Source organism: the organism of the source record quoted next, unplaced genomic scaffold (genome assembly GCF_019419815.1).
Source record: "Pyrus x bretschneideri cultivar Hongxiangsu unplaced genomic scaffold, Pyrus_bretschneideri_v1 Contig8, whole genome shotgun sequence".
NCBI classification, from domain to species: Eukaryota; Viridiplantae; Streptophyta; class Magnoliopsida; order Rosales; family Rosaceae; genus Pyrus; species Pyrus x bretschneideri.
This window is the reverse complement of record NW_025999820.1, coordinates 778,010-790,590: the sequence shown is the minus strand read 5'-3', so window position 1 is coordinate 790,590 and position 12,581 is coordinate 778,010. Positions and strand designations below refer to the sequence as shown.

Genomic DNA, 12,581 nt, shown 5'->3' with positions numbered 1-12,581 from the left:
TGCACTAGTAAGCCTTCTTCATGTTCCCAGAAGATTCCCAAATGGCTTTCGGTGGCTTGGGATTGTTGTTCCACGGGTGGTAGGCATCGTCATCTTCGAAGCATGTGATGACAGCTATTGTTTCTTTCCCTCGGCATTTCGGCAGAGGGCCAGTGTCTATGGTTTACGTCAGGCATGGTAGCTTTAGCGTCTCTTTGTGAATTTCTGCATGGAGAATTTTTCGCAAAGTTTGGCATACAATAGAGTGATGTCCCACATACTGATGGCAGCGACAATACTTGGGATTTTTTCAATCTTCCCTGGAAAGGGTTTTGTATGGTCGAGGCAGCTTGATAGCCCTATTTACGAGCATGATATCGAGGATGGCTTGGAATTCCTCGTTGATGCACTTTAGCGGAGGATAGGTTTCCCGATCACTCTCTTTTTCCTTTCTTTTTCATGGGTTGTAGTCAGATCTGTCATCCACGACTAGGGCATGATGAGTTTTCTTCTTGTCAGTTTTCTAGGATCTCTCCGTGGAATGCTTAACTAACAAGTTGGTCCTCCTTACTGCTTCCAAGAGCCTCGAGAACTGGCTGATACCAATGTTCTCCAAGTACACCTTGTAGTCAGCGACAATGTTGCTGATATAGATCTCCACAAGATCTTTCTCGTCCTTCTTGTCCTTGCAGTCAAGGGCGCGGTCTCGAAAACATTTAACAAAATAACCAGATCTTCGTTGTGCTTTTTTCGCTTGTAGTTGAGCTAAGTTGTCGTGACTTTTTCCTCATGCTGGAAGTATTTTTAACAGAACTTGCCTACCAACTCTTCCTAGGTCCGGATGGAAACTGGTGCAAAGGTGGTGTACCAAGTATAGGCACGGTCAGTTAGACTTTTCGAGAACTCCTTGACACGGAGGTTGTATGTTTCTTAGCCCTCTTCCTCCCGTCAAAGACAACAAGGTTAAAAGTCTTGTATCCCTTAGGATATGGCAGAACGTTGGTTAGATATGGTGGCTCAGGAACATATTTCCAGTCCTCCAAACTCTTGTGCAGCTTTTTTCGAGCATGGCTATGACGTCTTCCTGAGTGAGAAAGGATGGCGCATTCTCAGGACCTTTGCCAACAGCAGCAGTTAACTCTTCCTAGGAAGCCTTTTTACTGGGCATGCAATCCTTGTCGCTGTATTTCTCGCTTGGCTTCAGGATTGAGTTTTTCAACTCCTTTATAGATGCAGCAAGGCATGAATGGCTGCAATGATGTCCAGCATGTCATATTTGTCCAAGTTTTCCTGGCTTTTCTAGTGTTGACCTTCATGTTGAGACTTTTCGAGCCAGGAAAGAACCTTGCCTACGTTTGAGGCCTTACCCCTCATGGTAATGTTGTTTTTGGATCTTGGAGCCATTGAATCAAGATCATGACATGTCCCCAGCAGAGTCTCCAATTTATGTTTGGGGACTTTTAGGTCGAGGTGGACTTAGGCTTTGAGAACGTCCTCTTGTCTCCTTTGGTATAGATTCATAACAAGTCCTGGGATATCTCGAAAAAGTTAGCTTGTCTTAGGAAATACCCTGGTAACATCAACAGCTTGAAGATAGCATAAATGATCAAGATAATGGCTTGCTCAAGTAAAGCGTGGTGTAGAAGCTAGAAGATTATTAGTTTACATGGGAGAAAGAGAAAGAAAGGGTTTGCATGGTTGCATTGCATTCTTAGCTGCATGATTTGGGCTTTCTTGGGGTGATAGTAAGGCTTCTAATGGCTGAGATGTTTAATGGAAGGTTGTGGGAGTTACTAAGATTGCATGAATGCTGATGCTTGCTCAAGTAAGGCTTCTAATGGCTAAATGGAACTCTCTGGACTTCTTCCTGGGTGGTTCTCTCTCACTACGTTATCTCTATCTCCCACTTTGTGTTCTTCCAATCCCTCTTCTGTAATGGCTTCTCCCTTCTTATGTAAGTGAAGGGTTCTTCTCTAGGCTTCAAAGTAATCTCCCTTTGTGGCTTGGTCTTCCCCTCCTTTCTCCCTAGGCCTCCCATTATTCCCTTTTTGGTGTAAGGTAGCTGCACTGTTGAAATCTGCATAATGCTTTTCCCCGAGACACAGCTTTCCTACGGCGGCCTTCCACAGGTGCTACTTTTGGTAGTGTGCCTCATGGCTTTTGTGCATTGGTTATCTATGTAGGCTAGGAAGGGAAGGTCAGCATTAAATGCTTAACTTGCTAGGCTTAACATTCATTTAATGCAAGAATCTAGTTTAGTCCTAACTAAGGGAGTTGGCTTGCTAGGGAAAGGAGTAAACTAGGCTAGTTCTCTGTCAATGATGCCTACATGAAATGCAAAGGGTATGGGCTTGGATCTTTGGGCCCCCAAGCAGCCCAAAGTCTTCCATGGGCCCGATTCCACTTAGGCCCGATAACATTCCGTAACCATCCACACCACAATCGACTTGACAACCCCCGAACATGTGACTTGGGCTTAGCATGGATAGTGACTCAGGAAGCATGGCGTGATGAATAGGCATGAGTATGGTGTGGATATCCGGCTTAGTCATCGTGGCATGGCATGTTGGTAAATATATTATTTGTCAATCCCGTGTCTTGGCATGTGTTTGATCTTGAATGTAAGCTTTGCATGACAATTGGACCTTTAGACGTGGTTGGATTGGTGTATGACATTTTTGGGCCCCAACAACAATCATTTAGCAACTGCAGAGCTTATACTTCAACACTAGAGTGATATAGTGATTCTTTACTGTCACGGTATGTGCACAGAAGCGCTAGTCGTTAAGATGACCTTGATCAACTTTGCATGGGGTCTAATAATCTTTCAAATAATACTTCCAGTGCTACATACGAACAAGAACATGAGTCGATAGCCTGAAAACAGATTTTTTGACCCTGCCTCTAGATCAGTCAAACTCTACCCCTTATCAAGATCGTGATCATGATGAAGAGTGTTGTCTAATTCCACTGTCTTCGCCACGATTTACGTCCTACTTTGATTCCAATGCGTGTTTGAGATTGTCACAAGAGCCGGTTATGACTTCATGCCGGCATTTATACTGATGACCTTCCTTGTCTCCACACTTGATTGAACATCTACAGCTTTGAAAGGGAGCGTCATGTTTGCAAGAATAAGGTATTCGATTCATTGATAACTCCTATTTACTACAGCAAAGACTTCAGTTACTTGCCACCAAGACCAACGGGGCTTCGTCGTCTCAATTAATGCAGCAAAAAATCTCATTTATTTTACTGGTTTATTACGTAGTTCTTTTTACTAGTTGATGAAGACGCAACACTTTGTATAAATTACTTTGTTAATTCAGTCCCTATTTTTTGTTCCTTTCTTTTTGTTTTGAGTCTTTATTGAGTCTGCGATCTCTTTGTGGAAAGGTTCTCTAAATTTGCCCTCGTTCCAGGTAATGTGTAACTTTTTATTATCAAACATATATACCCCCAAAAGCACTAATACAAGTGGGTAAGTGGAAGGTTTTAAATTCAACTTCAATGAATGGTGAATTCAATACCTAATTATAACCAACCAAATTGTGTAGATTAGCCAGATCCCCACAGACCCCATCCCCAAATATCGTCTATCAAAAAGAAATTGAAATGATGACAAAAGATTTGTGTTTATTGTATGCTTGTTGATGCTAATTGAAAGGTGTTGGCGAACTTTTAGGTCAAGGTGGATTTGGGCTTTGAGAACGTCCTCTTGTGTCCCTTGGTTCGGTTTCGTACCAAGTCTCGAAATATCTAATATCCCGGTTAGATCAATAACTCAAAGATAGCTTAGATGACGTATGGTGTTTTCTGTTGTATAATTTGGGTTTCCTAGGGTGGCAGCAAGGCTTATGATGGCTAGAATACTCAGAGGGAGGTTATGGAGAATACTCAGGTTGCAGAGTGATGTTTCTGGGTTTCTTTAGTTCTTTGTGCGAAGCTGGGGGATTGGGGGTCCTCTCTATAAGGTTCTTGGCCTATATATGTAGTTGAATGGTTCATTCCCAAGAAATCTCTAGTCAGGTCTTGTTTCTCCCTCCCCTTTCTCCCTAGTCCTCATGCTACCCCCTATATTGGTGTAAGGAGGCTAGACTCTAAAACCTGCATCGTGTCTTCTTCCCAAGGCACGGCTTTCTCAGGTCAACTTTCCACGAGCCCTACTTTTTGTAACGCACCATAGCTTTTGCGCGTTGTAGTTTTGCGTATGCTGGGAAGGGAAAGTCAACATTAAATGCATGTTCTGATGGGCTTTCACGTGAACTTAGAGCTATAATTTAGTTTAGTCCTAACTGAGCTAGTTAGCTTGCTGATAGAGATTTTACCACATATGCAAACGGGTTAAAAAAAACTCCTATATTACTTGCAAGAATGACAAGGTTGTTGTAGTATAAACGGTTCTCGCAAGGTCGTTCTCCACAGGGATTATTAAATAATTCAAAACAAACCTAATTCCAATTAATTATTGTAAAGCAGAAAGTTGAGATGATTGGTTTTATAACCTACTTAAATAAAAACGAATTTAATTAATAAAAATAAACTAATTTGCAATATTAAAGATGAAGGAAAAAAAACTGTTTTGGATAAATCAAATTAAGAAAACACTAGGGTTTCACCATCACCTAGCAATCCTATGTATTTTTATCAATTACTTATGATTTACACATGCCACTTTGAAGGTTAGGTTTTCCTAATTTATATTCTACTTGGAACCTCCAACATAGAACATATATCTAACATGCAACCCATCCGGACGTTCGGATCAAATCTGAACACGAGAGACTCATTATGCTTTATGAAAACCCTTTGAAAAACCATGCAACCCTTAAGATGTGGTGTTCATCTTAAGTGAAATTACAATTATTAATCACAAGAAGCTAGCATCAATTTCAAGGAACCTTCCGACCAAAATTGCATCAAATTACTTTTCTAAAGATCCTAATGGTGATCAAGCATTAAGACAATTAGATAGTTTAATCACGGTGATCAATAATTCAAAGTATGCATGCAATCAATCATCAGCAATTAGATAAAAATCACATATTCATGCTAAGGCTTACGGCTTCACCCTAGCAAAAGGAATTAGTTGCGCATATTCATAATTGAAATCATAGAAAATATTATTAAGAATAAAAGGAATGAAAACACCTTAAAGTAGAAATTCTCCAAGAACCCTAGCCAAGTTCTCTGTATCCCCAAAATTGCATAAAAGAAAAAGCCTCCCAACTTGGAACGGCCAAGCCCTTTTTTATTTTCCCTACAGCTGACACACAAACCCTAACCCTCAAGTCTTTTATTCCCACTAAGAAACTAAATAATAATAAAATAAAATAGAAAATAAATTCCTAATTAACCTCGGAAAAACTGCACAGAAACTGTTCAGCCACGTTTTAACCTCAAATCTCTTCCAAATCCGGCCCAAGATAGCTTGTTTTAAAGATAAGAACATTCTGAACACATCTCCAGAAGGCCACAAACCCATCCGAGGTCATCTTGGGCTCCAAAAACGCAATTTAAGCCCAACACGTCACTATTCCAGCACTGCGCATGGCTCCTTTATTTTATTGTCAGAAAATCATCGCTTGGTAGAAAAAACTGATATTTTGACAGGATGAAGCTAAGTGACTCACGAACGTCCTCCAATTGGAATTACTCCAAAATTCGTCCATTTGACCATGTTTTGCTCCAGAGGAAGTCGAAAATCCTATATTGGAAATATAATTCAAAGTATCAAAATTCTTCCAAATTATTAACCAAAATATACTAAGAATAGGGTAAAATATATAATATAAAATATACTCATCACTTGCTAAGGAAAGAGGTAAACTAGGTTGGTTCTCTCTCAAACTTACCCACATGGAATACAAAGGTTATGGGCTTGGACTTTTGGGCTCCCAAGTAACCCAAAGTCTTCCACAATCTTAACTCCACGTAGGCCCAATGAACTTCTATAACCATGCAGACCACAATTCACTTGACAAACCTCAGACATATGACTTAAGCTTATCTTAGCATGAATAGTGAGTAGCGTGATAAAGCTTGGTGTGATGAATATGCATGATTGTACAAGTGTGGCGTGATTATTGTAGCATGGCATGATTACGAACATACCTTCTTCTCGATTACGCACCTTTGCATGTACTTAGACTTGGCTTGAGGCTTGTATAACAATTGGCCTTGAGGATTAGACTTGCATGTGACATTTTTTGGCCTCAACAAAAGGAAAGTGCACGGTAGTTAATACTTTTAACAAGCATTTATAAGCTTACAATGGCAAGGATATTAGAAATTTAACCCCCAAATTGTAGTTTACAAGCTACTAATGCATTTGTGATTAATGCATTTTCACGCAAAAATTTCAAACCGTCATTTTTCTTAAAATCAGAATAACCTCTCATAGCTTTAATCAACCCATTTACTTTATCCCACATTTGTCCCAACCAACCATATTACGTAAGAATAGCAAGTAGACTTCATAAACGGGAAATAACTTGTGCGAGGAATTGCAAACTTGTCAAACAAGAAATCCCCCTTCTATTACCATTACTACTCCGATTAGGTTTCATGCATACTTAGGAATTCATTTTAGAATAGAAACCCTTTAATTCTAGTAAATTTTCTTTTCTTTGAGCTCTGCCTTGCAAGGCTCAACGAAAAGAAAATCTTTTTGTTGCGGTCTTTGCCACGATTTGCATCGCATTTTGATTGCACCATGTTTGAAATTGGCAACGACTTGAGGGTAGTGAGCAAAAATATTTCTCAAATTTCATGCAAAAACTCTAATCAAATTTAAATGTTCATTGTTTTCAAAACTCTATCAAAGCACAGTAGCTGTTGGGCATCATGACTTACATGATCCGATTCTATTACAATGACCATAGTTTATGAATGATTCATACAACTCTTCTAAAACGTCCAAAACAAACTCTCGCTCTTTAACCAAAACTCAATCTCGAATAACTAGATTAACCAATTACAAACATGATATCGTGACCCGGCAGAAGAGGCAATGGAAATTAACATCATCAAATGTTTAATCTTCTCCTGCTTATAATGTATGATTACCATGAATGGCATCCTTGTGTCTGTTCTTCCCTTTCAATAAACCAAGACGTACGCAGTCATTAAACATTTAACCAAGGGAACACTCTGGGTGATGAAGGCAACCGAGCTGTAAGAACTTCAACTCCAGTCTCTGTCACCTATTCATGTGAAAGAAGAAATACCAAAGAGATTAGAGATATGAGATCATATAAATAGAGGCATTCAGCATACAGATACAAATAACAAGTATTTAAACTCGGACTAACATCGCACCGCCAACTATAACAATGGTGTATTTGTCAATAGATGCATGGCATTGTATTTCAGTGATGGGCAGATTTGATATCTAGAACAACCTGTAGATCTCCTGCTGTAAAGATATCTATTACACCTTTTTCTAACCTCGTACCTTCAATAATCGAAGTTATTACATCCATCAGTATTATATTGAGTAGCTGACACGTTCATTTTCGTTTCACACGAGCTGATTTATTAGAACAAATCTCACTAATGATTTCATGAGGAACATTAGTATTAAAACCACATAAGGACCCATAAAGAAAAAGCCCTTCTATAATTAAACGCAGTCACAGTTTCAGAAGTTGACAACGTGATACATGTAGAATATAAACTGCATAGTTACCAGAAGTGTGTGCTCAAACTGTGCACTGCGCTTTCCATCTGATGTAACAGCTGTCCATGCATCGGGCCACATACGATCACGCCAAACCCCTGTTTATTTTTTATTTATTTATTAAGATGTAGCAAGCCAATAAAGAAACATCACCTGCATGCACACAAACAAACTTAAAACATTACCTGCATTTATCATGGGTTCAATTGAAAAGGTCTGTCCAGCTTTCATTACACCAACTGCCTTATTTCCTGCTCAGGTTAAGGTAATGTATGTTAAAGGGCAAAGCAAGAAAATGTGGGATTCGTATATAAGGAAGCTTATTTATTGAACATACTTCCGTAATGGGGAATATTTGGCGCACAATGAAAAAGCTCTCCAATACCATGACCACAATATGATTTCACCTGTTGGTGCAACACAAAATGAATAAATTCCATGATTTGTTAAAGTTGAAAATGCATCACAGTTCAAAACTCAAGTTCCAAATTACCACAGAGAACCCCGACAGAGTTGCATGGCGATTAATGACTTCACCAACTTCACGAAATCGCATTCCAGGTTTTACTGCACTTGAACAACAAACAATCAGAAAACCAATTTTCCTTTTATGCTTTTAGTCCCCAACAATTAAAATTACTAGTGTGCACTATCAAAATAGGGGTTAAATAGGTTGTCTTTTCAACATCTCTGTTACCATCAGGTCAGGTGACAACATTCACTAAAAAGATCTTCACACAATTTACTGATACAATTGAGCAAACACAACCATAAATACATTTCAACAATGATTACTTAAAAGATACAACTTCCATGGCACCAAAAGTATTAAAAGCAATATCAGATAAAACAATTATTATAGAATATACATGAATATTAGATAGCTGATAAAAGGTGTAATGACTTTTTGTGATATAATTGAGTTGCACGATTGTTAAAGCAATAATTAGTGATGGATGCATTAAAGATCTGATGAGATTGTGTTCTTAAAGTCAGTTCTAAGTTCTTGGGCAATTTATTTGTCTTAAAATTGATTATGTGCACATACCAATGGAAATTGCTTTCTCCAAGCATTCGTAAGTAGATTTGACCAGCCGTTGAGACTCTTCATCAACATTTCCCACAAAGTACGTTTCATTTAGATCACCTGCATTATGAGTTTGGCAGTTCAAGAATAGAACGTTCGTTGTCAAAATTGAACTACATGTTTAGATGTCTAGAATACAAATTACCATGGACGCCTTTGTAATACACAGTCACATCAACATTGACGATATCACCATCCTCTAATTTCCTATAGCAAAAGTTTCATATTCAGATGCAATATAAAAGAGGACACAATGCTAGAAACTGAGGGCTTTAACTATTCTGAAGTAGACATGAAGTTCAAGTTCGGAACCAAATAAAAGACAAAAATAAAAAGAAAGAAAAAATGCTGGCTAAAAGTGTTAGTGGTTAACCAAATACATTAAGCATTTTCTAAGGTTATGTACCCCCAATACAAAGCAAGACAAACTTATGACAGTCAATCAAGCGACCAAAGTGTTGTTCCATAATAACAATATTTCAGAACCCAAAACTGAACTGGCCAGAAACAAAACTACAATATACAACAATAACAAAAAAAAACATTTAAAATTTCAACGGCAGCTTACCAATAAAATGTTTTTAAGAAAAAGCTAGACATGTTACATGTATACAAATAGTAATAGTACATGCATATTCCATTTCCATCCTATTACGCATACCTGGCATCAGGAATCCCATGGCAAATTACTTCATTGACTGACCTGCAATGAAGAAAGAGAACAAGGCACGATTGCAAGGTCAGTACCACACAGTCTAAAGAAACTTTACAAAAAATATACTCAAAAAGTACCTACGTGCAGCAAGACTTGGGGAAAAAATTATAATTTAGCGGAGATGGATATCCACCTGCATTGAGTTAAAAGTAAAACATCATTATACCCACAATTTCCTTTCTGAACAATGTAAACATGCATACAGTGATGTGATTAGAAGTAAATATCATTAAATAGAAGGGGGGAAAAGGAATAAAATTGCCATATCAATGAGGATTGGTCAAAGACATAAAGAGTAACAGGTATAAACAGTAGCAATAATACACGAAAACAAAACATGGTAATTGAAATGCTAAATAAAATAAAAATCCCTTTTTGTACCAGCAGCTATAGTAGCCTCATGGACCACCCGATCAATTTCATCCGTTGTGATACCAGGCCGTATTACAGAAGCAGCTGCATCCAAAACCTCCCTCGCAATCTAACAAAACAAGTATGACGAGAACATCAGACTATCAGTAAATTAAAAGTTACATGTAATAGCAAGATTAATTAAAACTAAACAGAGAAAATCCTTCTTGAAAATATTCAACACTGTATGATAACATTGTCTCGCATTCAGATAAATAGCATCATGTTAATTTTTTGCAGTGCTCAAAACGTACAACAGATATTACGTATGAAAATGGCAGCAAGAAAAGCTACAATGCTTCATTAGCACAAAATTAAGGGGAACAAAAAGAAAGAAGCAATTGGAACTTACTCGACAAGTTTCTCGCATTCTCTCAATTTGATCCACTGTCTTGATCTTCAAAATGAATATATCATTCACAATTTAGCAAATCAGAAAATCAATAGAATATAAAGGAAAGTACAATTTTAAAAGGAGGGAAGTGACTCAGTAACACATAGATCTACTCCTTATGCATGACTTAGAAGGGTTTCAAGTAAATGCTTACCTCAACAACATGCCGTAGATCACTATTGGGCTCAACTTTTGGAATCCCCTACAATATTTTGTTATAAGAGGTCAACACTATAACAGATACAAATTACAACAATATGTAGCACCATATCTACTTAAATTGGCCATTTAAAATACAAGTAGATCAACTTACATCAGCTGCCCAGTCAGGTAGATCAATGTGAGCAGGTACTATACGCTTACCAGATATAGGATACGGCCTCAGTGCCCTGCACAAGACACGAATGAACAACAGCTTCAACGAAGAAATCCAAATACATTTGTACAAGACACTGAAATGAGTTAAAACTTAAAACTGAGTAAACTGACACAAAACTTTGTTTCATCCAATGTCATCAATAATTAACATGATACAAAATTTTCCAATCATAAAACAAACAATGGCAAACATCAGGAACCATAAAGCCTATGAATCTGACAAAAATTAACATGAATGAAAGGGCAAACAAAAATAATAAAAACATACCCAGTCCATTCAAAATAGGGAAGCTTAGCTGTTCGAGTTTGTCCTTTCTTCAAGCAATATAGCCAGCCTTCATTATCTGGAGTATCTGTCCCAGATTCAGACGACTTGGCTTTTAGATGCACGGATTTATGAGAGTTCCAAGAAGCCTTAAAACACTCCTGAGTGCTGTAAGAGATATAAAATTTCATCAAATATGAACTGATAAATCAGTTTCAAGCTTCCATTGACATATCCAATCTAATATGTAAAATTTCAGTGTCGATGTCTCCAAACTCCTTAATGAGGTTAAACACTTGAAATGCTCGACCACTGACTATCACTACATACAACCAAAATTTCCAATAAAATTGTATCGAAATTGGATTAACATTTATACAAAAGAATGAGGTTGTTACAAACCAGAAAGCAGCAGCTTCACGAGGGAGCTTCAATTGCACACATTTTGGACACCTGCATACAAAAAAAATCAAGGTTAACTCAAGAACGTAATAAGTCACCCACAAAAAGTACCAATTTTTTGTTTAATAATCAAAGCAATTACACAATTAGAACCACAAAGATTTTAGCTTTATCAATAGAAATGGAAACTCTCCACTCCCTCAAACTTTCCAAATTTTTTAAAACAACATATTTATTTTTTCCAAACAAAACTTGTTGCTGTAGTGGCGGAAAGCAATTATGCTATCATCTGGTGAGGGTTCGATCCCCACTGATTCCCCTTCTCCCTAACAACTATCTTACCCCCTAACACTATCGCTCTCCTAAAAACCCAAAATTTGTTATCAGTCTTTGACCCACCAGAAAAACACGAATGCTAAAAAATTCACTTCTTTACATAAACTAACAGAATAGAGGAGGAAGTAGCTGAAATTGAAAAGTTGGAATAGAAAATTTCCCATACTGAAGATGGGCAGGCTTGCCGCAACTGGCACAGGACAAACTAGCTGGTTCGGCGACACCTGAACCACCTGCCATATCGCATTCGATGGTAACAGCAATGACCTCGCGAAAGATTACCGGAGAGGTCAATTGCTCGGTTATTCAGTATCAGAATGGTCACAGAGAGACGAAGACAGTCAGCAGGGGCTAGGGTTATACCTGAGAGGGAAATTTCTTTATTTATACTTTTTTATAATAAGTTATTTTGCAGTTATCAGCCCTCGGAAAAACATTGTGTATCCTCTATTTAAAAATTTTGAAATGCAGAGAGTGTTTTTTATAGGATTTAGTCGAACTTTCCTTTCTTTTAGTGTAAAATATAACAATAAATTACATAAAACTACTTTAATTATTGGATCATTAACAGTTTCATGTCTTGTCTTTAAAAAGTTTCAATGTCATACCTTATCTTCGAATTTGTTACAATGGCATACCTTCCGTCGATTGCTTATCAACTTTTCTGTTAAATGCTAACGTGACTTGAGACGAGGTCCATTTTCTATTAAAATATTAATAAAATAATAAATTACCCTAAAAAAAAAAAAAATCCCAATCATCTTCCCCAACCATCCCTTCTCCCTCTGCCTTTCTCCCCCCCTCCCTTCTCCCTCCCTCCCTCCCTCCTCTGCACATCCATCATTCGCTCACCCCACCCCCAAACCATCCCTCCCTCCATTTCCTTTCTTCCCCTCTCGTCTTCCCCAAACCCCAATTCGTCTTCTCCCACTA

The 12,581-nt window shown here is 37.9% G+C and overlaps 1 protein-coding gene across 1 annotated transcript; it reads right to left on the bottom strand.

The window, feature by feature from the left end:
• Positions 1–6,762: 6,762 nt before the first annotated feature.
• Positions 6,763–12,042, bottom strand: LOC103931630 (methionine aminopeptidase 1A). The gene is made up of 16 exons (XM_009341143.3): positions 11,815–12,042; positions 11,313–11,363; positions 10,914–11,078; positions 10,581–10,656; positions 10,422–10,469; positions 10,226–10,270; positions 9,844–9,943; positions 9,544–9,595; positions 9,409–9,450; positions 8,893–8,954; positions 8,709–8,807; positions 8,154–8,227; positions 7,998–8,067; positions 7,846–7,911; positions 7,670–7,758; positions 6,763–7,184 (listed from the first exon to the last, which is right to left on the bottom strand). The coding sequence occupies exons 1-16, from the start codon at positions 11,886–11,888 to the stop codon at positions 7,107–7,109; spliced, it is 1,191 nt and encodes a 396-aa protein (XP_009339418.2). The 5' UTR covers positions 11,889–12,042; the 3' UTR covers positions 6,763–7,106.
• Between the last annotated feature and the right edge of the window lie 539 nt (positions 12,043–12,581).

What these genes read in the sequence shown, in the direction of transcription:
- LOC103931630 (XM_009341143.3), bottom strand. Translation starts at nt 11,888, where the DNA reads ATGGCAGGTGGTTCAGGTGTCGCCGAACCAGCTAGTTTGTCCTGTGCC. An exon ending in GGAGAAAGCAATTTCCATTG is followed by an intron (nt 8,228 to 8,708) that starts GTATGTGCACAT and finishes GTTCAAGTGCAG; the next exon opens with TAAAACCTGGAATGCGATTT. An exon ending in CTCTGTCGGGGTTCTCTGTG is followed by an intron (nt 8,068 to 8,153) that starts GTAATTTGGAAC and finishes TTGCACCAACAG; the next exon opens with GTGAAATCATATTGTGGTCA.